The sequence below is a fragment of the Onthophagus taurus genome, chromosome 5 (genome assembly GCF_036711975.1).
Source record: "Onthophagus taurus isolate NC chromosome 5, IU_Otau_3.0, whole genome shotgun sequence".
NCBI classification, from domain to species: domain Eukaryota; kingdom Metazoa; phylum Arthropoda; class Insecta; order Coleoptera; family Scarabaeidae; genus Onthophagus; species Onthophagus taurus.
In genome coordinates this window covers 1,690,580-1,716,926 of record NC_091970.1, presented here as the reverse complement: position 1 = coordinate 1,716,926, position 26,347 = coordinate 1,690,580, and the positions used below count along the sequence as shown (strand labels likewise).

Sequence of the window (26,347 nt, the reverse complement as noted above, 5' to 3'; positions counted from 1 at the left end):
TATGAAAAATTATATTTATTTTAAGACGTTTTGATAAAATTACGGACATGTCAAAATTGACGTTGACATTTCAAACCGAAAATTGGCCATAACTTCATTAATATTGAAATGAAATATGTCGTGTTGGTACTCATTTCAAAGGATTCTTAATGACGATTACAAATACGTCAAAATTGAGGTTGACATTTCAAAGTTGACAACTTCATGGTGTTAATGTCAACTTTAATGTTGATATATTCGTAATCCTTATTAAATAACCTTTAAAATGAGCCCAAACATGACGCATTTATCTCGAAAAACAAAAAAGTTAGAATAAAAAAATATTAAACCTGAAGTTGCCAATAATGAAATTAGCAATATAATTTTTAAATACTAATACCAACCTTAATTTTTGAGATTTTTACATGTATTTTCGTTTTTTATGAAAAATTATATTTATTTTAAGACGTTTTGATAAAATTACGGATATGTCAAAATTGACGTTGACATTTCAAACCGAAAATTGGCCATAACTTCATTAATATTGAAATGAAATATGTCGTGTTGGTACTCATTTCAAAGGATTCTTAATGACGACTACAAATACGTCAAAATTGAGGTTGACATTTCAAAGTTGACAACTTCATGGGGTTAATGTCAACTTTAATGTTGATATATTCGTAATCTTTATTAAATAACCTTTAAAATGAGCCCAAACATGACGCATTTATCTCGAAAAACAAAAAAGTTAGAATAAAAAAATATTAAACCTGAAGTTGCCAATAATGAAATTAGCAATATAATTTTTAAATACTAATACCAACCTTAATTTTTGAGATTTTTTCATGTATTTTCGTTTTTTATGAAAAATTATATTTATTTTAAGACGTTTTGATAAAATTACGGATATGTCAAAATTGACGTTGACATTTCAAACCGAAAATTGGCCATAACTTCATTAATATTGAAATGAAATATGTCGTGTTGGTACTCATTTCAAAGGATTCTTAATGACGATTACAAATACGTCAAAATTGAGGTTGACATTTCAAAGTTGACAACTTCATGGTGTTAATGTCAACTTTAATGTTGATATATTCGTAATCCTTATTAAATAACCTTTAAAATGAGCCCAAACATGACGCATTTATCTCGAAATACAAAAAAAAATAGAATAAAAAATATTAAACCTAAAGTTGGCAACAATGAAGTTAGCAACATAATTTTTAAATACTAATACCAACCTTAATTTTTGGGATTTTTTCTTATATTTTCGTTTTTTGTGAACAATTATATTTATTTTAAGACATTTTGATAAAATTACGGATATGTCAAAATTGACGTTGACATTTCAAACCGAAAATTGGCCATAACTTCATTAATATTGAAATGAAATATGTCGTGTTGGTACTCATTTCAAAGGATTCTTAATGACGATTACAAATACGTCAAAATTGAGGTTGACATTTCAAAGTTGACAACTTCATGGGGTTAATGTCAACTTTAATGTTGATATATTCGTAATCTTTATTAAATAACCTTTAAAATGAGCCCAAACATGACGCATTTATCTCGAAAAACAAAAAAGTTAGAATAAAAAAATATTAAACCTGAAGTTGCCAATAATGAAATTAGCAATATAATTTTTAAATACTAATACCAACCTTAATTTTTGAGATTTTTTCATGTATTTTCGTTTTTTATGAAAAATTATATTTATTTTAAGACGTTTTGATAAAATTACGGATATGTCAAAATTGACGTTGACATTTCAAACCGAAAATTGGCCATAACTTCATTAATATTGAAATGAAATATGTCGTGTTGGTACTCATTTCAAAGGATTCTTAATGACGACTACAAATACGTCAAAATTGAGGTTGACATTTCAAAGTTGACAACTTCATGGTGTTAATGTCAACTTTGATGTTGATATATTCGTAATCCTTATTAAATAACCTTTAAAATGAGCCCAAACATGACGCATTTATCTCGAAAAACAAAAAAGTTAGAATAAAAAAATATTAAACCTGAAGTTGCCAATAATGAAATTAGCAATATAATTTTTAAATACTAATACCAACCTTAATTTTTGAGATTTTTACATGTATTTTCGTTTTTTATGAAAAATTATATTTATTTTAAGACGTTTTGATAAAATTACGGACATGTCAAAATTGACGTTGACATTTCAAACCGAAAATTGGCCATAACTTCATTAATATTGAAATGAAATATGTCGTGTTGGTACTCATTTCAAAGGATTCTTAATGACGATTACAAATACGTCAAAATTGAGGTTGACATTTCAAAGTTGACAACTTCATGGGGTTAATGTCAACTTTAATGTTGATATATTCGTAATCCTTATTAAATAACCTTTAAAATGAGCCCAAACATGACGCATTTATCTCGAAATACAAAAAAATTAGAATAAAAAATATTAAACCTAAAGTTGGCAACAATGAAGTTAGCAACATAATTTTTAAATACTAATACCAACCTTAATTTTTGGGATTTTTTCTTGTATTTTCGTTTTTTATGAAAAATTATATTTATTTTAAGACATTTTGATAAAATTACGGATATGTCAAAATTGACGTTGACATTTCTAACTGGAAATTGGCCATAACTTCATTAATACTGAAATTAAATATGTCGTGTTGGTACTCATTTCAAAGGATTTTTAATGACGATTACAAATACGTCAAAATTGAGGTTGACATTTCAAAGTTGACAACTTCATGGGGTTAATGTCAACTTTAATGTTGATATATTCGTAATCCTTATTAAATAACCTTTAAAATGAGCCCAAACATGACGCATTTATCTCGAAATACAAAAAAATTAGAATAAAAAATATTAAACCTAAAGTTGGCAACAATGAAGTTAGCAACATAATTTTTAAATACTAATACCAACCTTAATTTTTGAGATTTTTACATGTATTTTCGTTTTTTATGAAAAATTATATTTATTTTAAGACGTTTTGATAAAATTACGGATATGTCAAAATTGACGTTGACATTTCTAACTGGAAATTGGCCATAACTTCATTAATACTGAAATTAAATATGTCGTGTTGGTACTCATTTCAAAGGATTTTTAATGACGATTACAAATACGTCAAAATTGAGGTTGACATTTCAAAGTTGACAACTTCATGGGGTTAATGTCAACTTTAATCTTGATATATTCGTAATCCTCATTAAATAACTTTTCGAATGAGACCAAACGTCAATTAATTTATCTTAAAAAACAAAAAAGTTTGTATAAAAAATATCATACCTGAAGTTAGCAACATAATTTTTAAATATTAATACCGAAATTTAATTTTTAAGCTTATTTTTTTATATTTTCGTTTTTTGTGATAAATTTTAAGACATTTAATTAATAAAAATTAAGAATATATCAAAATGACATTGACATTTCAAACCGGAAGTTGCTTATATCTCGGGTAATATTGAAGTTAAACATATCATGTTTGGACTCATTTTAAAGGATTTTTAATGAAGATTACAAATATGTCAAAATTGAGGTTGAATGGCAAAGGATCACAAAAAACTACAAAGGCAGGAAATTAACACTCAACATCACTCCTTAAAGCCACCAAGCAATTCCTTAAGACCTCTCAATGTCAGACATCAAGAGTTAAGAAATGAAAATGAAAATAATAAGTCTTGAAAGGTCTTGAAAGCACTCATCGTGCTCAAGTTGCAGTCTATGCTTTAAATCATGTTACCAAACAACGTAGCACGTTTACTTGAATGATTATAATAAATTCCTAATATCAAGCAATCCTAAGTAATCCCTAATACCTCTCCACGTGGATTAATTACTCCGAATGGCTTTCAATAAATTTTAATATTATTCCCAATACTTTTCATTGATTACTAATTAATCCGAGTGATTTTTAATGCCTCCCAATTGTTCTCAAGTAATTCCTAAGACCTCTCAATACATCCCAATTACTCCGAATGGCTTTAAATCAATTTTAATGTTATTCCCAATACTTTTCATTGGTTACAAATTACTCCGAGTGATTTAGAATACTTCCCAATGGCTCTCGATTACTCCAAAAATTATTTACTTACTACAATAACTTGTGTCTAATCTATAGTTGTAATGGAATTGGATTAATTCCCCTTGGAGCTTATTAAGTTTAATATAAAAGTGCGTATTCATGTTAGAAGGAAAAATAATACTTGAGTGTACTTACATTGCACCTTGCTGTAGCTTCGCATCATTTGGAGTATGGATAAGGTGGTCGTTATTGTTCCTCTTGACTAAGATTTATGAGTTTCTTTTCCCTACGTATTTCCTTGGCTTTCTCAAAACGCTACCGAACCTAAATGTTCTCGCCGACATCGTTTTCAATTTCTCACATCGTTTAAATTAGGATATCTGCAGAAACACAGTTAACTAAGTTTTAATCCAAATTCAACATTTTTTCAAAATATAACAAATTGTTACAAAAAATAACTAATTAAGAAAATAAAAATAAAACTTCTTAAAATAATTAATTTAATTAGTTTTTATTTCTAAGAGAAAATAAATAGCTTAATTATTCCTTTTTTTTAATCACATTTCCTTATTTTTTAATACACATTACTCAAAAATAAGTTATCGTATTTACACAGATAAATTATTTATTTCCGTTTCCGTTAGACGTTTCAATTTTTCACGGCATGTTTGTTTTATCTAAAAAGTTAATATAATTTTCTAGTTTTCTCGGGAGTTTGAAATGATAAAATGAAAATCCAATAAAGTTGGTTTGTTCGGGGCTAACAAACAGAATGGGATTCATTTCGCGCCCTGAATCTATTATTATTATTATTACGTTACGTGTACATACATATACAATGACAACAAGAAAGGTTTTCGGTTATTATTTGTGTAAATATTCAAAATGTACATACAACATACGCACGAACGAATTTTCCACCTCATTTTCTATTTTACAACGAAAATAACTCCGAGTTTTAATTAAATTTTTTTTCTTGAATTCCGGGCAAGTTTTCTTTTGATTAGATTTTAGTTTTAATTAAAAAAAAAAAACATTATTAATGTAAATTATTGTGTAATGTAATAAGCGTTGTATTATCCCCTTTTTTCTTATTTATTTTGAACTGAAATCTGAAAAAATAAATAATTAAAAATAAAATTAAAATTAAATTAAATTCTTTTTGGATTAATTTGAAGATAAAGCAAAAAAAATCACCTACTTTGTTATTAATTATTATTTTCCTCCACCCACACATTTTTATTTTAACACTTTTCACAAGTTAAAGCGCACTTTTCACTTAAAATTATTTTGTTAGCAACAAAGAGTTAATAAAGAGTCACATTTTAGTACAAGCATGATCCATACCATTCCCTAGTAGTGTAATCGATGTTTCTTGGCCCAAAATGTGCTCGTTATTCTTGCGGTTAATCGACACTTGACGCCCTTGGTGTCTTTTAACACAAAAAGATTGGTGCCGTTTTGAAGATGCCATCGACATCGACGTCGCGCGATTACCTTGACACGTATCGCATCTTACCCTTTTCGGTTTTATACAAAGAAGATATCTTTAAATAAATTTTTTTTTAATTAATTAATTAATTAACATTAAAATCTTAATTCTTACCTGTTAAAATGCTTTCTAAACGCGCCGCTAACCCAATAAAGCGCAATAGGATTGGCGCAAGAGTTAAGATAACGCAAACAGAATCCGAGAATTCGGAAATAATGCCAGAAATCGTTGTAGACGTTGTCCGCGCTAGGATAGAAGTAAAAGAAGAGCATGAAGGCGTGATATGGCAGCAGGCAGATGGCGAAAACGAAGACGAATATCAGTACGGTTATCGCCACCTTTTTCCTGGCACGAATCTACGACAAAGATACATAATACACAAAGAGGGAACAAGAGACGAGTTTTATGTATGTTTTAAGAACGAAAAATCTCGTTGTTTTACGACGTTCAATTCGATGCGAAAATAAAAAGTAAAACGGTTTTAAAAGAAAGGGATATGATGGATAATAAGATTTGTAAGGCATCGATTTTTTTTTAAATGGCGTTTCGTGGTTTTGATAATGGAGATAATTATCATAAATAATCGGAAGTTATTGGTGATTTTGACGTAACGGGTTTATGAGCATTAATTACAATTTACAACGTTGACGTTGGCCGTTCTCGTTACGCGAGGGTGAGAACCTCGCCGGGATCAGATCCGATACGGGAGAAAATTTACACAGGACGAACCGACGTCCGTCCGTTTATTTATCCCTCGGATAACACCCATTCATTGTTATATACGAGCTAGAATTGGATTTAATCAATCTATTAACTTCAATTTGTAAATTTTATATCATTAAAACCATTCTAACTTTTTTTTTAATCATGAAAGATCACCATGAAGTTGTCCATTTGTCTATTATATCATAACTAACTTCAGGTTTAAAATGTAAACCTCAATTTTGACATATTTGTAATCTTCATTAAAAATCCTTTAAAATGAGTACAAACACGACATATTTATCTTCAATATTAGTGAAGTTATGGTCAACTTCCGGTTAAGAATGTCAATGTCAATTTTGACATATTTGTAATCGTGGTGAAAAATCCTTTAAAATGAGTCCAAACATGATACGTTTAATTTCAATATTAATCGAGATATAAGCAACTTCCGGTTTGAAATGTCAACGTCATTTCGATATATTCTTAATTTTTATAAAGTGGCTTAATATTTGGTACAAAAATAAAAATATAATAGAAAAAAATAATAAATTAAGGTTGGTATTAATATTTAAAAATTAAATTGCTATCTTCATTGTTGCTAACTTCAAGTTTAATGTTTTTATTCTAACTTTTTTGTTTTTTTAGATAAGTGCGTCTTGTTTGGACTCATTTTAAAGGTTTTTTTAATAAAAAATACATCATTAAAGAACACCATGAAGTTGTCCATTTGTCTATTATATGATAACTAACTTCAGGTTTAAAAATGTCAACCTCAATTTTGACATATTCGTAATCTTCATTAAAAATCCTTTAAAATGAGTACAAACACGACATATTTGTCTTCAATATTAATGAAGTTATGGTCAACTTCCGGTTAAGAATGTCAACGTTAATTCTGACATATTTGTAATCGTCGTAAAAAATCCTTTAAAATGAGTACAAACATGATACGTTTAATTTCAATATTACTCGAGATATAAACAACTTCCGGTTTGAAATGTCAATGTCATTTTGACATATTCTTAATTTTTATAAAATATCTTAATATTTGTCACAAAAACAAAAATATAACAAAAAAAATCAAAAATTAAGGTTGGTATTAATATTTTAAAATTAAATTGCTATCTTCATTGTTGCTAACTTCAGGTTTAATGTTTTTTATTGTAACTTTTTTGTTTCTTGAGATAAGTGCGTCATCTTTGGACTCATTTTAAAGGTTTTTTAATGAAGATGACAAATATGTCAAAATTGACGTTTCAAACCGGAAGTGATTGTATTTCCATTAATATTAAAGTTAAATATGTCGAGTTTGGACTCATTTTAAAGGATTTTTTATAAAGTTGACAAATATGTCAAAATTAAAAGTTGAAAGTTCGAACTTTTTGGTTTTTTGAGATAAATGCATCATGTTTGGACACATTTTAAAGGTTTTTTTAATATAGAATACATCATGAAAGAACACCACGAAGTTGTCCATTTGTCTATTATATGAATAACTAACTTCAGGTTTGAAAAGACAACCTCAATTTTGACATATTTGTAATTTTCATTAAAAATCCTTTAAAATGAGTACAAACACGACATATTTATCTCCAATATTAGTGAAGTTATGGTCAACTTCCGGTTAAGAATGTCAACGTCAATTTTGACATATTTGTAATCGTCGTGAAAAATCCTTTAAAATGAGTCCAAACATGATACGTTTAATTTCAATATTACTCGAGATATAAACAACTTCCGGTTTGAAATGTCAATGTCATTTTGACATATTCTTAATTTTTATAAAATATCTTAATATTTGTCACAAAAACAAAAATATAACAAAAAAAATCAAAAATTAAGGTTGGTATTAATATTTAAAAATTAAATTGCTATCTTCATTGTTGCTAACTTCAGGTTTAATGTTTTTTATTGTAACTTTTTTGTTTCTTGAGATAAGTGCGTCATCTTTGGACTCATTTTAAAGGTTTTTTAATGAAGATGACAAATATGTCAAAATTGACGTTTCAAACCGGAAGTGATTGTATTTCCATTAATATTAAAGTTAAATATGTCGAGTTTGGACTCATTTTAAAGGATTTTTATAAAGTTGACAAATATGTCAAAATTAAAAGTTGACAAATATGTCAAAATTAAAAGTTGAAAGTTCGAACTTTTTGGTTTTTTGAGATAAATGCATCATGTTTGAACACATTTTAAAGGTTTTTTTAATACATGAATCATGAAAGAACACCACGAAGTTGTCCATTTGTCTATTATATGAATAACTAACTTCAAGTTTAAAAATGTCAACCTCAATTTTGACATATTTGTAATCTTCATTAAAAATCCTTTAAAATGAGTACAAACACGACATATTTGTCTTCAATATTAATGAAGTTATGGTCAACTTCCGGTTAAGAATGTCAACGTCAATTCTGACATATTTGTAATCGTCGTGAAAAATCCTTTAAAATGAGTCCAAACATGATACGTTTAATTTCAATATTACTCGAGATATAAACAACTTCCGGTTTGAAATGTCAATGTCATTTTGACATATTCTTAATTTTTATAAAATATCTTAATATTTGTCACAAAAACAAAAATACAACAAAAAAAATCAAAAATTAAGGTTGGTATTAATACTTAAAAATTAAATTGCTATCTTCATTGTTGCTAACTTCAGGTTTAATGTTTTTTATTGTAACTTTTTTGTTTCTTGAGATAAGTGCGTCATCTTTGGACTCATTTTAAAGGTTTTTTAATGAAGATGACAAATATGTCAAAATTGACGTTTCAAACCGGAAGTGATTGTATTTCCATTAATATTAAAGTTAAATATGTCGAGTTTGGACTCATTTTAAAGGATTTTTATAAAGTTGACAAATATGTCAAAATTAAAAGTTGACAAATATGTCAAAATTAAAAGTTGAAAGTTCGAACTTTTTGGTTTTTTGAGATAAATGCATCATGTTTGAACACATTTTAAAGGTTTTTTTAATACATGAATCATGAAAGAACACCACGAAGTTGTCCATTTGTCTATTATATGAATAACTAACTTCAAGTTTAAAAATGTCAACCTCAATTTTGACATATTTGTAATCTTCATTAAGAATCCTTTAAAATGAGTACAAACACGACATATTTATCTCCAATATTAGTGAAGTTATGGTCAACTTCCGGTTAAGAATGTCAATGTCAATTCTGACATATTTCTAATCGTCGTGAAAAATCCTTTAAAATGAGTCCAAACATGATACGTTTAATTTCAATATTACTCGAGATATAAACAACTTCCGGTTTGAAATGTCAATGTCATTTTGACATATTCTTAATTTTTATAAAATATCTTAATATTTGTCACAAAAACAAAAATATAACAAAAAAAATCAAAAATTAAGGTTGGTATTAATATTTTAAAATTAAATTGCTATCTTCATTGTTGCTAACTTCCGGTTTAATGTTTTTTATTGTAACTTTTTTGTTTCTTGAGATAAGTGCGTCATCTTTGGACTCATTTTAAAGGTTTTTTAATGAAGATGACAAATATGTCAAAATTGACGTTTCAAACCGGAAGTGATTGTATTTCCATTAATATTAAAGTTAAATATGTCGAGTTTGGACTCATTTTAAAGGATTTTTTATAAAGTTGACAAATATGTCAAAATTAAAAGTTGAAAGTTCGAACTTTTTGGTTTTTTGAGATAAATGCATCATGTTTGGACACATTTTAAAGGTTTTTTTAATATAGAATACATCATGAAAGAACACCACGAAGTTGTCCATTTGTCTATTATATGAATAACTAACTTCAGGTTTGAAAAGACAACCTCAATTTTGACATATTTGTAATTTTCATTAAAAATCCTTTAAAATGAGTACAAACACGACATATTTATCTCCAATATTAGTGAAGTTATGGTCAACTTCCGGTTAAGAATGTCAACGTCAATTTTGACATATTTGTAATCGTCGTGAAAAATCCTTTAAAATGAGTCCAAACATGATACGTTTAATTTCAATATTACTCGAGATATAAACAACTTCCGGTTTGAAATGTCAATGTCATTTTGACATATTCTTAATTTTTATAAAATATCTTAATATTTGTCACAAAAACAAAAATATAACAAAAAAAATCAAAAATTAAGGTTGGTATTAATATTTAAAAATTAAATTGCTATCTTCATTGTTGCTAACTTCAGGTTTAATGTTTTTTATTGTAACTTTTTTGTTTCTTGAGATAAGTGCGTCATCTTTGGACTCATTTTAAAGGTTTTTTAATGAAGATGACAAATATGTCAAAATTGACGTTTCAAACCGGAAGTGATTGTATTTCCATTAATATTAAAGTTAAATATGTCGAGTTTGGACTCATTTTAAAGGATTTTTATAAAGTTGACAAATATGTCAAAATTAAAAGTTGAAAGTTCGAACTTTTTGGTTTTTTGAGATAAATGCATCATGTTTGGACACATTTTAAAGGTTTTTTTAATATAGAATACATCATGAAAGAACACCACGAAGTTGTCCATTTGTCTATTATATGAATAACTAACTTCAGGTTTGAAAAGACAACCTCAATTTTGACATATTTGTAATTTTCATTAAAAATCCTTTAAAATGAGTACAAACACGACATATTTATCTCCAATATTAGTGAAGTTATGGTCAACTTCCGGTTAAGAATGTCAACGTCAATTTTGACATATTTGTAATCGTCGTGAAAAATCCTTTAAAATGAGTCCAAACATGATACGTTTAATTTCAATATTACTCGAGATATAAACAACTTCCGGTTTGAAATGTCAATGTCATTTTGACATATTCTTAATTTTTATAAAATATCTTAATATTTGTCACAAAAACAAAAATATAACAAAAAAAATCAAAAATTAAGGTTGGTATTAATATTTAAAAATTAAATTGCTATCTTCATTGTTGCTAACTTCAGGTTTAATGTTTTTTATTGTAACTTTTTTGTTTCTTGAGATAAGTACGTCATCTTTGGACTCATTTTAAAGGTTTTTTAATGAAGATGACAAATATGTCAAAATTGACGTTGACGTTTCAAACCGGAAGTGATTGTATCTCCATTAATATTAAAGTTAAATATGTCGAGTTTGGACTCATTTTAAAGGATTTTTTATAAAGTTGACAAATATGTCAAAATTAAAAGTTGAAAGTTCGAACTTTTTGGTTTTTTGAGATAAATGCATCATGTTTGGACACATTTTAAAGGTTTTTTTAATATAGAATACATCATGAAAGAACACCACGAAGTTGTCCATTTGTCTATTATATGAATAACTAACTTCAGGTTTGAAAAGACAACCTCAATTTTGACATATTTGTAATTTTCATTAAAAATCCTTTAAAATGAGTACAAACACGACATATTTATCTTCAATATTAATGAAGTCATGGTCAACTTCCGGTTAAGAATGTCAACGTCAATTCTGACATATTTGTAATCGTCGTGAAAAATCCTTTAAAATGAGTCCAAACATGATACGTTTAATTTCAATATTACTCGAGATATAAACAACTTCCGGTTTGAAATGTCAATGTCATTTTGACATATTCTTAAGTTTTATAAAATATCTTAATATTTGTCACAAAAACAAAAATATAACAAAAAAAATCAAAAATTAAGGTTGGTATTAATATTTAAAAATTAAATTGCTATCTTCATTGTTGCTAACTTCAGGTTTAATGTTTTTTATTGTAACTTTTTTGTTTCTTGAGATAAGTGCGCCATCTTTGGACTCATTTTAAAGGTTTTTTAATGAAGATGACAAATATGTCAAAATTGACGTTGACGTTTCAAACCGGTAGTGATTGTATCTCCATTAATATTAAAGTTAAATATGTCGAGTTTGGACTCATTTTAAAGGATTTTTTATGAAGATGACGAATATAATAATAAATTTTGTCTTATTTTTGTAATAGTAATTAGGAATTAACCGACTGAAATGTCAAATTTAATAATTAACATTTTATGAAATATTTTTAATTACTCAATTTATCGCGAACAACACACTAAATGAAAATCCGAAATTGTATGAATCTAGTTTGAACTAGAAAGCAAAGTCTAATATTACACTATCACAGTTTGTATCTGCAAGATTTATTTTATTGCGAAAGCATTATGTGCACGTTTAAGTCCTCACAATAAACGAATGAGAAATCAATATCCTGTTTCGCATTATGGAAGTGAAACACTCGTTTATCATCAATAGGACTATTCGTTATTCGAAATAACTTTTTGTGAAGAGTCTCTCGAGCCGTTACTTCAAATATTTAAATGAGTATAAAAATATATTTCCATAGAAACCAGGAAATTTTAATTTGCAAATAATGAAATGATAAAAAGAACCTATTCTGAGCCTCAACCGCAAGACTTAAATAATCAAAATCAGACATTTCCTTTTCTTAGTTAATCCAAAGTCGTAAATGTGTATTGAGTTGATAATCCGAAAAATGCACTGTGTAATATGTACTATAAGCTGGTTGCCCAAATTCCAGAAAAATGGCAAAAGACCCAATTGCTGCCAAAATACAAGGTCTCAATGCGTGCTACGTTCGGGAAGATACTGCCACAAAAAACAATCTCAGTATAAGCCATAAAATTCAACACTGCTAGTGTTAGATCACTAGAACAAACAGTAGATCTAGAAATAGAAATATTCAGGTTTAGCCGAACGTCTTTTAAGGCAAAACCCGAATATTTCTAGTTCTAGGTCTAGTGTTAATTCTAGTTTTACACTAGCACTATCACTAGAACTAACACAACACCTAGAACTAGACTTATTCGGGTTTAGCCGCCTTGAGAGACGCAGAATACTGCAGAGAAAGACCACAACTTACTTGGAAAAGACTAGATACTGTTTTCAAAATTATACGTATTACTTCCAGAATGCTAAACACTGCTGTTAAAGGTTGTGACTTTGTTGGACAGGCAGAATACTGCTTCAAGACCACTTATTGCTTTCAAAGACTTGTTTGGAAAAGAGATTTGCTTTTCAAAAAGTTACCTATCGCTTCCAGAATGTTAGATATTGCTGGAAAAGATTAATAACTACTTGGAAAGAAGAGTTATGCTCTTCAAAGAAGGTACCAAAATGCTAGATACTGGTGGAAAAGATTATAATCTGCTTGGAGAAGACTAGATACTGCTTCCATAACACCACTTACTGCTTTCAGGATCTGGAACTACTCCTAGCTGCTACAAGCGAATGACATTGCGGTCGTTTTATAGTAGGGCGTCGATTTACCTTCTAGAGCATCTTGATACGACAAGTTCTTTGAGGTTAATTCTTTAAAACAAATGCCATTCTATTGGCGCGAATTGTTTTTAGACATATATTTCAATAAATAATTCAAAACTGTAACTTTTGGGTTACTCCTGAAATTTTCTTTTATCTGTATCATTCGTGGTGTTATCTATCAAAAAGAGAGTAGGGACTATGAAAGTTTCACGCACACTTCCCCTAAAACAATTGTAATAAAAATGTTGAGAAACGTCTTTGATGGGCTATAACATAAATAAGATAGTTTCATATCGTGTAAACCTACTTAGGTGAATGGATCGAGAAGATTCCAAATGGCATGGAATGAATTATGGAAGTTGAAACTACAAATTAACCAAGGATAGCAAAAAGGTCTTCTTATCGTGTTCAACGCACCGTGGTTCTTGCCCCATTTTTCTTAGTCTAAAATTGATCCGTCGAGCTGGATACTCGGATTATCGCCATTTATTATACTACATATCAATTCATTCATTTTGAATTAACTACTTCTTAAGCAGCTCATTTAAAAAATCGTCGTGTTAGTTAATTGGAATTGAATCGAGTTATATTATGATATTTATGATATATTGCAAGAGATATACATTCATATAAGTTGATAAGATGTTTTTATTGGGTTAAGATTCCATTTTAATGAAAATATGACCCTAAAGGAAAATCTTATCCGCAGAAAAACTGTATTTCCGGGCCCGAAATAGCGGAGAAATTGCAATCTTTATTAAATTATAACCAAGAAGATTTTTATGGCTCGTTTATGCTGCGATGAATAATTAACCTTCATAAATAAATCAAACGGAGAGTTATAAAACTTTATAACCTCACTTTTTAAGAAATGTTAACAAGTTTCTATAAATAATAATAACTCAATCAGAACCAGCCGACATTAATTTTCCATTAAGTTTGAGAAATAAGAGTAAATAAAACGAAACCGGATGAGATAGAGAAATACCAAGAAATATTGAATATTCAAAAGCCCTCAATTTATCTTGGCAATTTAGGATTTACTTTTCCAGTGGCGGTATAAAATGAATCCTTCCCGACAAGTTCGATTTTATGTACAACCCATTTTCAACCTTTTCGCATCGTTCCCGTCTCGAGCAGAGACGGCGAAACAACGTTTTGAGCGAACGCGATAAGTTCAAGCTAAAGACCTCTCCCTAATTGAATTTACAACGGGATTAACTCCCGCGAGTCATAAATTTAAGATGAAATAAATGCATCACTTGACTAAGCGACTAATGAATTATGGTGAGAAAAACGGGATTTTCGTTTTCATCTCTTTAAAAATATAAAACTTCTCAGAATAGACAGGCTCAAACTATTGAAAATTGTTTGGTACCTGTCCCTTTTTATTTATCACAGAACACTGATGACAGCTATCACAAGCACAGAGGGCATACAGGGTGTTTCTGTAAGTCGTGGCATAAATTTAATCACTAAAACTAGAGAGAGTGTAAAAATGTTTGAAGAAAATAAGCTAGAGTTTGATTTTGTACTCTTAACTAACTTCAGATTTAAAATATCAACCTCAATTTTGACATATTTATAATCTTCCTTAAAAATCCTTTAAAATGAGTACAAACACGACATATTTATCTTCAATATTAATGAAGTTATGGTCAACTTCCGGTTAAGAATGTCAACGTCAATTTTGACATATTTGTAATTGTCGTGAAAAATCCTTTAAAATGAGTCCAAACATGATACGTTTAATTCCAATATTACTCGAGATATAAGCGACTTCCGGTTTGAAATGTCAATGCCAGTCTGATATATTAATAATTTTTATAAAATGTTTTAATATTTGTCATAAAAACAAAAATTAATAAAAGTTATATTAAAAAAAAAAAAATTAAGGTTGGTATTAATATTTAATAATTAAATTGCTATCTTCATTGTTGCTAACTTCGGGTTTAACTTTTTCTAACTTTTTTGTTTTTTTAGATAAGTACGTCATCTTTGGATTCATTTTAAAGGTTTTTTAATGAAGATGACAAATATGTCAAAATTGACGTTGACGTTTCAAACCGGAAGTGATTGTATTTCCATTACTATTAACGTTAAATATGTCGAGTTTGGACTCATTTTAAAGGATTTTTTATGGAGTTGACAAATATGTCAAAATTAAAGGTTCAAGAACACTCTTTTATAACAAAAGAAATATTAAGAAACTTGGGAAAAATTCAATAATCATCATGTGCCTTAAAAATCGGGGATCCAAGAAAAACACGTTAAAAATAAAAAGAAAGTGCGGAAAAGTGACTAACACTAGATTAACATCAGTTATAAGACTTCTATTATATGATAATTAACTTTAGGTTTAAAATGACAACCTCAATTTTGACATATTTGTAATCTTCATTAAAAATCCTTTGAAATGAGTGCAAACACGACATATTTATCTTCAATATTAATGAAGTTATGGTCAACTTCCGGTTAAGAATGTCAACGTCAATTTTGACATATTTGTAATCGTTGTGAAAAATCCTTTAAAATAAGTCCAAACATGATACTTTAAATTCCTATATTACTCGAGATATAAGCAACTTCCGGTTTGAAATGTCAATGTCATTTTGACATTTATAATTTTTATAAAATGTGTTAATATTTGTCATAAAAACAAAAATATAACAAAAAAAAATTAAAAATTAAGGTTGGTATTAATATCTAAAAACTAAATTGCTATTTTCATTGTTGCTAACTTCGGGTTTAATGTTTTTTATTCTAATTTTTTTGTTTATTGAGATAAATGCGTCATCTTTGGGCTCATTTTTAAGGTTTTTTAATGAAGATGACAAATATGTCAAAATTGACGTTGACATTTCAAACCGGAAGTGATTGTATTTCCATTACTATTAACGTTAAATATGTCGAGTTTGGACTTGTTTTAAAGGATTTTTTATGGAGTTGACAAATACATCAAAATTAAAAGTTCAAACACTCTTTTATAACAAAAGAAATATTAAGAACCTTGGGAAAAATTCAATAATCATCATGTGCCTTAATAATCGACGATTTTTTTTTAATCAATGTGAAATGATCCAAGAAAAACACGTTAAAAATAAAAAGAAAGTGCGGAAAAGTGCTAACACTAGATTAAGTTCAGTTATAAAACTTCTATTATACGATAACTAACTTCAGGTTTAAAATGTCAACCTCAATTTTGATATATTTGTAATCTTCATTAAAAATCCTTTAAAATGAGTACAAACACGACATATTTATCTTCAATATTAATGAAGTTATGGTCAACTTCCGGTTAAGAATGTCAACGTCAATTTTGACATATTTGTAATCGTTGTGAAAAATCCTTTAAAATAAGTCCAAACATGATACTTTAAATTCCTATATTACTCGAGATATAAGCAACTTCCGGTTTGAAATGTCAATGTCATTTTGACATTTATAATTTTTATAAAATGTGTTAATATTTGTCATAAAAACAAAAATATAACAAAAAAAAATTAAAAATTAAGGTTGGTATTAATATCTAAAAACTAAATTGCTATTTTCATTGTTGCTAACTTCGGGTTTAATGTTTTTTATTCTAATTTTTTTGTTTATTGAGATAAATGCGTCATCTTTGGGCTCATTTTAAAGGTTTTTTAATGAAGATGACAAATATGTCAAAATTGACGTTGATGTTTCAAACCGGAAGTGATTGTATTTCCATTATTATTAACGTTAAATATGTCGAGTTTAGACTCATTTTAAAGGATTTTTTATGAAGTTGACAAATATGTCAAAATTAAAAGTTCAAGAACACTCTTTTATAACAAAAGAAATATTAAGAAACTTGGGAAAAATTCAATAATCATCATCTGCCTTAAAAATCGACGATTTTTTTTTTAATCAATGTGAAATGATCCAAGAAGAACACGTTAAAAATAAAAAGAAAGTGCGGAAAAGTGCTAACACTAGATTAACTTCAGTTATAAAACTTCTATTATATAATAACTAACTTCAGGTTTAAAATGTCAACCTCAATTTTGACATATTTGTAATCTTCATTAAAAACTCTTTAAAATGAGTACAAACATGACATATTTATCTTCAATATTAATGAAGTTATGGTCAACTTTCGGTTAAGAATGTCAACGTCAATTTTGACATATTCTTAATTTTTATAAAATGTCTTAATATTTGGCATAAAAACAAAAATATAATAAAAAATTAAGGTTGGTATTAATTTTTAAAAATTAAATTGCTATTTTCATTGTTGCTAACTTCAGGTTTAATATTTTTTATTCTAACTTTTTTGTTTATTGAGATAAATGCGTCATCTTTGGGCTCATTTTAAAGGTTTTTTAATGAAGATGACAAATATGTCAAAATTGACGTTGACGTTTCAAACCGGAAGTGATTGTATTTCCATTAATATTAAAGTTAAATATGTCGAGTTTGGACTCATTTTAAAGGATTTTTTATGAAGTTGACAAATATGTCAAAATTAAAAGTTGAAAATTCGAACTTTTTGGTTTTTTGAGATAAATGCGTCAAGTTTGGACTCATTTTAAAGGTTATTTTATGAAAATTACTAATATAATAACAAAATTAAAGTTGACATCTTATGCTAACTAGCGCTACCTACTGCTGTCGTTTGTAAAATGGATAAAATAAGAGATATTAATCTATTTGTAGAGTCTGTGAAGATAACCAAGAACTGAAACTAGTTGGACTTTAATTCTATATAAAATAAAAGACATAAACTTTTAATTTTATACTAATATCTAGAAAACAAAATATCTAACAAAAATTAAAATTATCCTAACTAACCTGTCTTTGTGTTCCTTGAATTTCCCCGGGAACGTTTCTTGTGCTCACGATGAGGTAATTTGCCATGTTCAAATAGAAAACGGCAATAATCGTCAGCGGGATTACGTAAAGTATTAAAAATTTCAGCATGACGTTTACTTGTGGGTATTTATTGTTGAGCCAGTTTTTCGGGAATGGATAGCAAACGGTGAATATGATGCGGCCTTCGAAATCTACGAGATGCGAACCGATTGCGGAAGGAATCGCCAAAATTATTGCCAAAATCCAAATTGAAATTGCCACTCCGAAGGTGAAACTGGTCGCTCCTTTTACACTCCCTTAAAATAAATAAGAATTAATTTTTTATGATTTCGTGTCAAAAAATCATTTCTTTAACTTGGATTTTTATGTTTTATGTAAATTTTTTTGGAATCAAAGTTCACGAGGCAATTATACACATGTATTGCGTGACTTTGTTGATTTTAGAGTTAACATTTACCACTGTTGTAAAGAAAAATGCAACGCAAGGGGTAAAAATTAATATGCAACGGTTGACGTTTCTAAAAATAAACGTTCAAGCTTAAAGGATTATATTGTTCATCGTTGAGTTTTAAGAAGGTCGTAATACTAAAAGTGCTCTTCTCCGTCGCAATAAACGTCTTGGAAAATTAAACATTAAACCGACAACAAAAAATAACTATTTTACTTACCACTGTTGTGAAATTTCTTCATGGGATCGACGATTGCGAAAAATCTATCCGCTGAAAGGGCTGTTAATGTAAAAACTGAAACACCGATTGAAACATCTTGAGCTGTTTCAGATATTTTGCAGATGATTTCACCCCATGGCCAAGACTCGTACGTGTAAACGATTGAAGTGAAGGGTACTGATGTTAACAAGACGACGAGGTCGCCCAAAGCCAAAGACAGGATATAGCTGAAATAGAAAGAAAATAAAATTAAAATTGAGGGAATAAAACATTTAAAATACAGAGAAAAGGTAATTTACATTCATTTCAAAAGAGATTGGAAGCGTCGTTTTTCCTCTTTGTAGTTTAAAGTCACTTATACGGCGGATAAAGAGGATGAAAATTCGTTTTCAAACGAGAATTAATTGGTGAACATCGGCGTAGACAAATTAAATTATCGATATGTATTCATGAACTTTTCCGATTTTAACTCGATTCTAATTCAAATTTTAAACAACTCCGTTATGGTCTAAAAATATAAAATTTTGTATTTGATAATAAATTGAAAAGTTTAATTTCCATATTTAAATGTAAATGTATTTATTATAGTACAAAAATGTAAAAATTCATTAAAAAATAAAATTTTATTATATCAAAACATTTTTATTTCATTTATAAAAGTTAATTACGAAGACTTTTGATATAAAAATTTCAACAAAAGTATTTTTGTTGAAGGCGTCTTTGGAAATTTTCTATTCGAAAAGTTTTAATATCGTTCGTGTGTCAGGTTTAATCACGTTTCTAGCAATATCTAATATTAACCGTTACAATCCAGTGCACGTGACAAGCTCTATTCTTTTCATCGGCGATAATTAAGGCCACTTTATTATAAAAATAACTTATTTTGTTTATATATTTCCAAACTTCACCCTCTTGTCTCACCCTTCTAATCTCTTCCGCCTCCCTCTCCCTCAATTCTTTCTTTTTTCTTTTGCATATCTCTTTATATCCCCTCAATGCTTCCCTATATTCTTCCACCCCCGCCAACCCTCTCCGCCACTGTCTCAACTTCCTTCTCGCCTCTCTCTTCGCCCCCATGCACTCACCATCCCACCATTCGTTCCTGCCTAGCTTTGCACTGCCCCCTCGTACGTACTCTTTCTTCGATATCGCTTCCCCCGCCACCCGCGCCAGCTCGTCCACCCCCCTAGACATCTCCACTCTCCGTCGCCACCCTTCCAACTTTTCCCTAAAGTGTTTCCGACCAGTCAGCCCTTATACTTTTTCTTTCCCGATTCAAACTCCCTCTCCCCCACGCGCCCCTTAGTACCAATTCCAGCGGTTGGTGATCCGATTCTACTGATTCTCCCACCCTATCCCACATCTCTTGGTCCACCACCACGTAATCAATTACCGACGCCCCCCTTGTCCCTGTATATGTGTACTCCCCTTCTTCTCCCTCCTCCTTATTACCGTTCAGTATCTCCCATCCGTTCTTCTCCACCCACTGCAACAATTCTCTTCCTTTCCCATTCTGCACCTTATCCTTCAACCCTCGCCCCCTCTCCTCTCCCCATGTCCCCAGCCTTCCTCCCCCTTCCCCCACTCTCGCGTTGAAGTCTCCTCCCATTATTATATACCCCTCCTTCCCTTCTCCCAACATCCCTTCCCATTGATTCTTTGTCTCCTTCATAGATCTGCTGTACACCGTGACTATTTGCACCTTTTCCCTTCCCAGCCTGATCTCCCTCTTCACCATCCCTTTTTTTCTCCACTCCGCCTCCATCTCGCTTTCCTCCACCCTCCCCCTGGTGATTCCAGTTATAATTCCACCACTCGCCCTCCCCTTCTTGCTCCTCCTTTCTGCATGGACGCAGTCCCATCTGTACCCCCCTGGCATTTTCCCCTTTATCCTCTCCCACCCCGCTTCGTCTACCCATGTCTCCGCCAAACAGATCACGTCAAAGCCCTTCAAGTATTCCCAGAACTGCGTTCCTTTATTCGTTACACCTGCCACATTCCAAAACACCACTTTCGTCCGGCCCCTGTCTCCCACCAACTCGCTCGTATCCTTTGCCATTCCTCCTTCCCCCCCTCACCTAGTTTTTTGGTAAATTTCCCCGGACCTTTTCCATTACCACACCCTCTCCTTCATAATCAGTCATCCTGTCCCTTCTCTCCAACTCCCTCACCCTCTGTGGACACTCCTTGCTCCCAGCTTCATGATCCCCCTTCATCCCTACCTCCCTGCAGTTTGCGCATGCCGGGTCCTGTCCCTTCTGTTTGCACTCTCTATATTCATGTCCCTCAGTCGCACAATGTCCGCACCTCTTTCCGTTCTTGGCATCTTTGGCATCTATAACACCTAGTCAGCCCCCTGTAATCCTCTACTCCGCATGATCCCCAGATACACCCTCCCTCTCCTCAATAGCCCAACCCTCAGCCTCGCCGTCACTTCCATCACATAATTTACCAGATCCTCCCCCTTTCGCCCCGTTTTGAACTTAATTTTCGCCCCTTTCAAAAACTCCTCATACCCCATCCCCAAGCTTTCTAAGTTCTTCTCCCACATCTGCCTCATTATCTTTTCCTCCTCCATTTCCCTTGGCACACCAAATACCACAATCTTCGGGTCTATCTCCTCCTTTATCAGGTCTACGTCCCTCTTGGACTCCCCCTCTACCAACACCCTATTTCCCTTCGTTCCCCACACCGCATTTACCCTTAGATCCCCCTCTTTTCCCTTTAATCCTTCCATCACCTCCGCCTTCAAATCCCTTCCCTCACCGTCTTCCTTCCCTTCCCCTCTCTGATCTTCAATAACTATCACCCTTCCTTTAGCACGTCTTCTATCTTTCCCTACAACCCCCGCGTAGTTTCTGCCCAACAACCCCCCTTCCTCATATCTTTCCTTCCCGGTAATCAAGTTTTTCATCTCCTCCATCCTTTTCCCCATTTCCGTCTCCAACCGCCCCCACATCTCTCTCATTCTCTCCCCCTCTCCCATCCTGAACCTCTCTCTCTCCTCCAGCTCTCTGTTCTTAATTTCCAAATTCAAAACCAAGTCCTCCATTCTCACGAATGCCCCTAATACCTCTTGTATAACTCCTTTCTGGTTGTCCGTCAACTCCTCCATCAAGGTCTTCTCCAGCCTCCTCCTCTCCTCCCTCGCCATCTCCCATCCTCCACAGTGTTCTCCTCCCTCGCCTTTCTCTTTCCGTCCCCTTTTTCTCCCTTGCGACCTCGTCTCCGACACCCCTGAAGATACCGATCCTGCCCTGGATCGGTCTAACTAGCGGTATAACTAGGGAAAGGGGGTTACGGGCAACGAGGGAGGGAGGAATATTTCAGAAGGGTGGGGTACTCAGTGAAAGCGGTAGATGATAGAAGGAGGGAAGGGATTGAGATGTGGAAAGAGCTGGAGAGCAGGGATAGAGACGTACAGAGGCAAGAAAGAAGGGGGCAGATAAGGGAGAGCAGGTACAACCCTAAGTACGAGGAAATAATAACGGAAGGATTGCCGAAGTACCTGTCGGTGGAGGGGGATGAGGAGGGGAAAAGGATGGTGGCAAGATTCAGATGCAGCAATGAGGAGAGAGCGCATAGGTATTGGATGAGAGATGATGAGAGGGGTTGTAGGCTATGTGGGGGGGAGTGGGAGTCGTTGGAGCACCTACTGAGGGAGTGTGACGAGCTAAGAGAGGAGGTGATCGGCTAGAAGCAGGTGCTGGGGGAGAGGGCAGAGGTGGTGGCGACAAGGAAGCGTAGGGAGATGCGGGGAGGAGATATATACCTATGTAGGATGCGCTTCACTAAAGATAAAAGATAAGGATCTTATTATGATTTTGGAAGATTGTAGTTAAGTTGGTTTGTGATCAAGATTCACCAAAAGAAGATACTAAGACAGCTAACCTCCTACTATCCGTGCAGAAAGTCAAGACCCCTCACTTTAGAGATCGATATCTTCGCAACCGCTCCATAAAAAAAATTGCAACAAAGTTTGTTGTAATCACTGAACATTTCTACGTAACTTATGTTAATCTGAAAATTTTCGGATCCACGTTTTTTTTGTTACCGCGAGTTAAATGAAAAATGTACCCGATTTTTTACGGAATTAGCAACTTTATCAACTTTGCGATTTTTTTTCTCGAAAACTATCGTACGAAAAAATTTTAATTTTGAACAGGTGGTAGTCTGATGTGTTCTCAATGAGTGGCATGTTTTATTTTTTCGATATTCCATACAGTTTCGCGGAAAATCGCGGTTTAGTATGACGCCGTTATGTCGAAAACGGTTGGGTGGATTTCTTCGCGGATTTGACCAAAATATGTCAAATAATGTTGGTTGTCGGATTCCGTTATCAGTTTTTCAAAATTAAGGCTCTCTATTTTTTTAAGAGCGATTTAATGGAATTACAAATTAAAAAGAAACAGAAATAAGCTCTGCGGGGTGACGAGGGTTCCAGACAGGACGTCGCGCCTTATTTCTTTATGTAGGCAAGATAAAGGCGCGACGTACTGTCTGGGACGCACCATCTGTTCCGATTGGACGGAACCTTCCTCTCCCCGCATAACTCATTTCTGTTTCTCTTTAATTTGTAATTCCATTAAATTGCTCTTAAAAAATTAGGGAGCCTTATTTTTGAAAAACTGATAACGGAATCCGAAAATCCGCGTTATTTGACATATTTTGGTAAAAACCGCGTTGAAATTCGCAAGGTCGTTTTCGAAATAACCGCATCCTACTAAACCGCGATTTTCCGCGAAATAATATGGAATATCGAAAAAATAAAATATACCCCACATTAAGAACACATCGGTTTGCCACCAGTTCAAATTTGAAATTTTTTCGTCAAATAGTGTTGGAGAGAAAAAATCGCAAAGTAGACAAAGTTGCTGGCACTCTCAAAAATCGGGTACTTTTTTCACTTAACTTGCGATAAAAGTAAAACCGCGGACCCGAAAATTTCCAAATTAACATGTGATACGCAGAAATGTTCACTGATTACAATAAACTTTACAGCAATTTTTTCCATCGAGCGGTTACGAAGATATCGATCTCTAAAGTGAGGGGCCTTGACTTTTTGCACGGATAGTAGGAGCTGTAGTTCTGTATATTATAGACAACAACAATAAAGGTGATTTTGCAAATTTGGGGTTGTCATTGAAAAGAGGGCACTTTTATTAATAAGTAGTGAAGAAGATATCAACAAAATTTAAAATTTAACATAATTACGATTATGTTCAAAATATTGTATCTCAAAAACTAAGAGTGATTTAGTAAATCTGACTTCTTCGCCAGAAAGAGGATGCTTTAATTAATATATAGTGAAAAATTCATAAAGATTTTCCACCAAATCGATTTTTCCCAACATTTTAAAATTTCCCCAAAAAATTTCAATTTTTCATAATTTCTTTTATGTTTAAAGTACTGTATTTCAGAATCTAAAGGTGATTTTGCAAAGCGGGGGTTATCATTGAAAAGAGGACACTTTTATTAATAAGTAGTGAAGAAGCAGCAGAGTTCTTTTGGCAAGCTGATTTTTAACAAATTTTTAAAGCGATTTCAATAAAATTTAAAATTTAACATAATTACGATTATGTTCAAAACATTGTATCTCAAAAACTAAGAGTGATTTAGTAAATCTGACTTCTTCGTTAGAAAAAGGATGCTTTAATTAATATATAGTGAAAAATTCATAAAGATTTTCCACCAAATCGATTTTTCCCAACATTTTAAAATTTCCCCAAAAAATTTCAATTTTCCATAATTTCGTTTATGTTTACAGCACTGTATTTCAGAATCTAAAGGTGATTTTGCAAAACGGGGGTTGTCATTGAAAAGAGGACACTTTTATTAATAAGTAGTGAAGAAGCAGCAAAGTTCTTTTGGCAACTTGATTTTTTCCAATTTTCTAAAGCGATTTCAATAAAATTTAAAATTTAACATAATTACGATTATGTTCAAAATATTGTATCTCAAAAACTAAGAGTGATTTAGTAAATCTGACTTCTTCGCCAGAAAGAGGATGCTTTAATTAATATATAGTGAAAAATTTATAAAGATTTTCCACCAAATCGATTTTTCCCAACATTTTAAAATTTTCCCAAAAAATTTCAATTTTCCTTAATTTCGTTTATGTTTAAAGCAATGTATCTCAGAATCTAAAGGTGATTTTGCAAAGCGGGGGTTGTCATTGAAAAGAGGACACTTTTATTAATAAGTAGTGAAGAAGCAGCAGAGTTCTTTTGGCAACTTGATTTTTTCCAATTTTCTAAAGCAATTTCAACAAAATTTAAAATTTAACATAATTACGATTATGTTCAAAATATTGTATCTCAAAAACTAAAAGTGATTTAGTAAATCTGACTTCTTCGTTAGAAAAAGGATGCTTTATTTAATATATAGTGAAAAATTCATAAAGATTTTCCACCAAATCGATTTTTCCCAACATTTTAAAATTTCCCCAAAAAATTTCATTTTTCGATAATTTCGTTTATGTTTAAAGCACTGTATTTCAGAATCTAAAGGTGATTTTGCAAAGCGGGGGTTGTCATTGAAAAGAGGACACTTTTATTAATAAGTAGTGAAGAAGCAGCAAAGTTCTTTTGGCAACTTGATTTTTTCCAATTTTCTAAAGCGATTTCAACAAAATTTAAAATTTAACATAATTATGATTATGTTCAAAACATTGTATCTCAAAAACTAAAAGTGATTTAGTAAATCTGACTTCTTCGCCAGAAAGAGGATGCTTTAATTAATATATAGTGAAAAATTCATAAAGATTTTCCACCAAATTGATTTTTCCCAACATTTTAAAGTTTCCCCAAAAAATTTCAATTTTCCATAATTTCGTTTATGTTTAAAGCAATGTATTTCAGAATCTAAAGGTGATTTTGCAAAGCGGGGGTTGTCATTGAAAAGAGGACACTTTTATTAATAAGTAGTGAAGAAGCAGCAGAGTTCTTTTGGCACGCTGATTTTTAACAAATTTTTAAAGCGATTTCAACAAAATTTAAAATTTAACATAATTACGATTATGTTCAAAATATTGTATCTCAAAAACCAGGAGTGATTTAGTAAATCTGACTTCTTCGTTAGAAAAAGGATGCTTTAATTAATATACAGTGAAAAATTTATAAAGATTTTCCACCAAATTGATTTTTCCCAACATTTTAAAATTTCCCCAAAAAATTTCAATTTTCCTTAATTTCGTTTATGTTTAAAGTACTGTATCTCAGAAACTAAAGGTGATTTTGCAAAGCCGGGGTTGTTATTAAAAAGAGGACACTTTTATTAATAAGTAGTGAAGAAGCAGCAAAGTTTTTTTGGCAACTTGATTTTTTCCAATTTTCTAAAGCGATTTCAATAAAATTTAAAATTTAACATAATTACGATTATGTTCAAA

General features: G+C 31.1%; 1 protein-coding gene and 1 long non-coding RNA gene across 7 annotated transcripts in view; both read right to left on the bottom strand.

The window, feature by feature from the left end:
* Positions 1-4,442, bottom strand: part of LOC139429853 (uncharacterized) — a 45,765-nt gene extending 41,323 nt beyond the window's left edge. For both annotated transcript variants that reach the window (XR_011640428.1, XR_011640430.1), the window contains exon 1: positions 4,199-4,442. This is a non-coding gene — a long non-coding RNA (uncharacterized lncRNA). The remainder of the gene's footprint in view (positions 1-4,198) is intronic.
* Positions 4,443-4,498: 56 nt separating this feature from the next.
* Positions 4,499-26,347, bottom strand: part of LOC111422290 (neuropeptide CCHamide-1 receptor-like) — a 45,758-nt gene continuing 23,909 nt past the window's right edge. For 3 of the 5 annotated variants that reach the window (XR_011640268.1, XR_011640269.1, XR_011640270.1), the window contains exons 3-7: positions 18,961-19,187; positions 18,272-18,588; positions 5,610-5,851; positions 5,205-5,550; positions 4,499-5,115 (exon numbers count right to left, since the gene is read on the bottom strand). Coding sequence is in view for 2 of the 5 variants with exons in the window: in XM_071195724.1 (XP_071051825.1) it covers positions 5,322-5,550; positions 5,610-5,851; positions 18,272-18,588; positions 18,961-19,187 (1,015 nt within the window). In the remaining 3 variants the exon portion in view is untranslated. Of the gene's footprint in view, positions 5,116-5,201; positions 5,551-5,609; positions 5,852-18,271; positions 18,589-18,960; positions 19,188-26,347 lie in introns of those variants that run through there. The other 2 variants (XM_071195725.1, XM_071195724.1) reach the window with 2 other exon arrangements.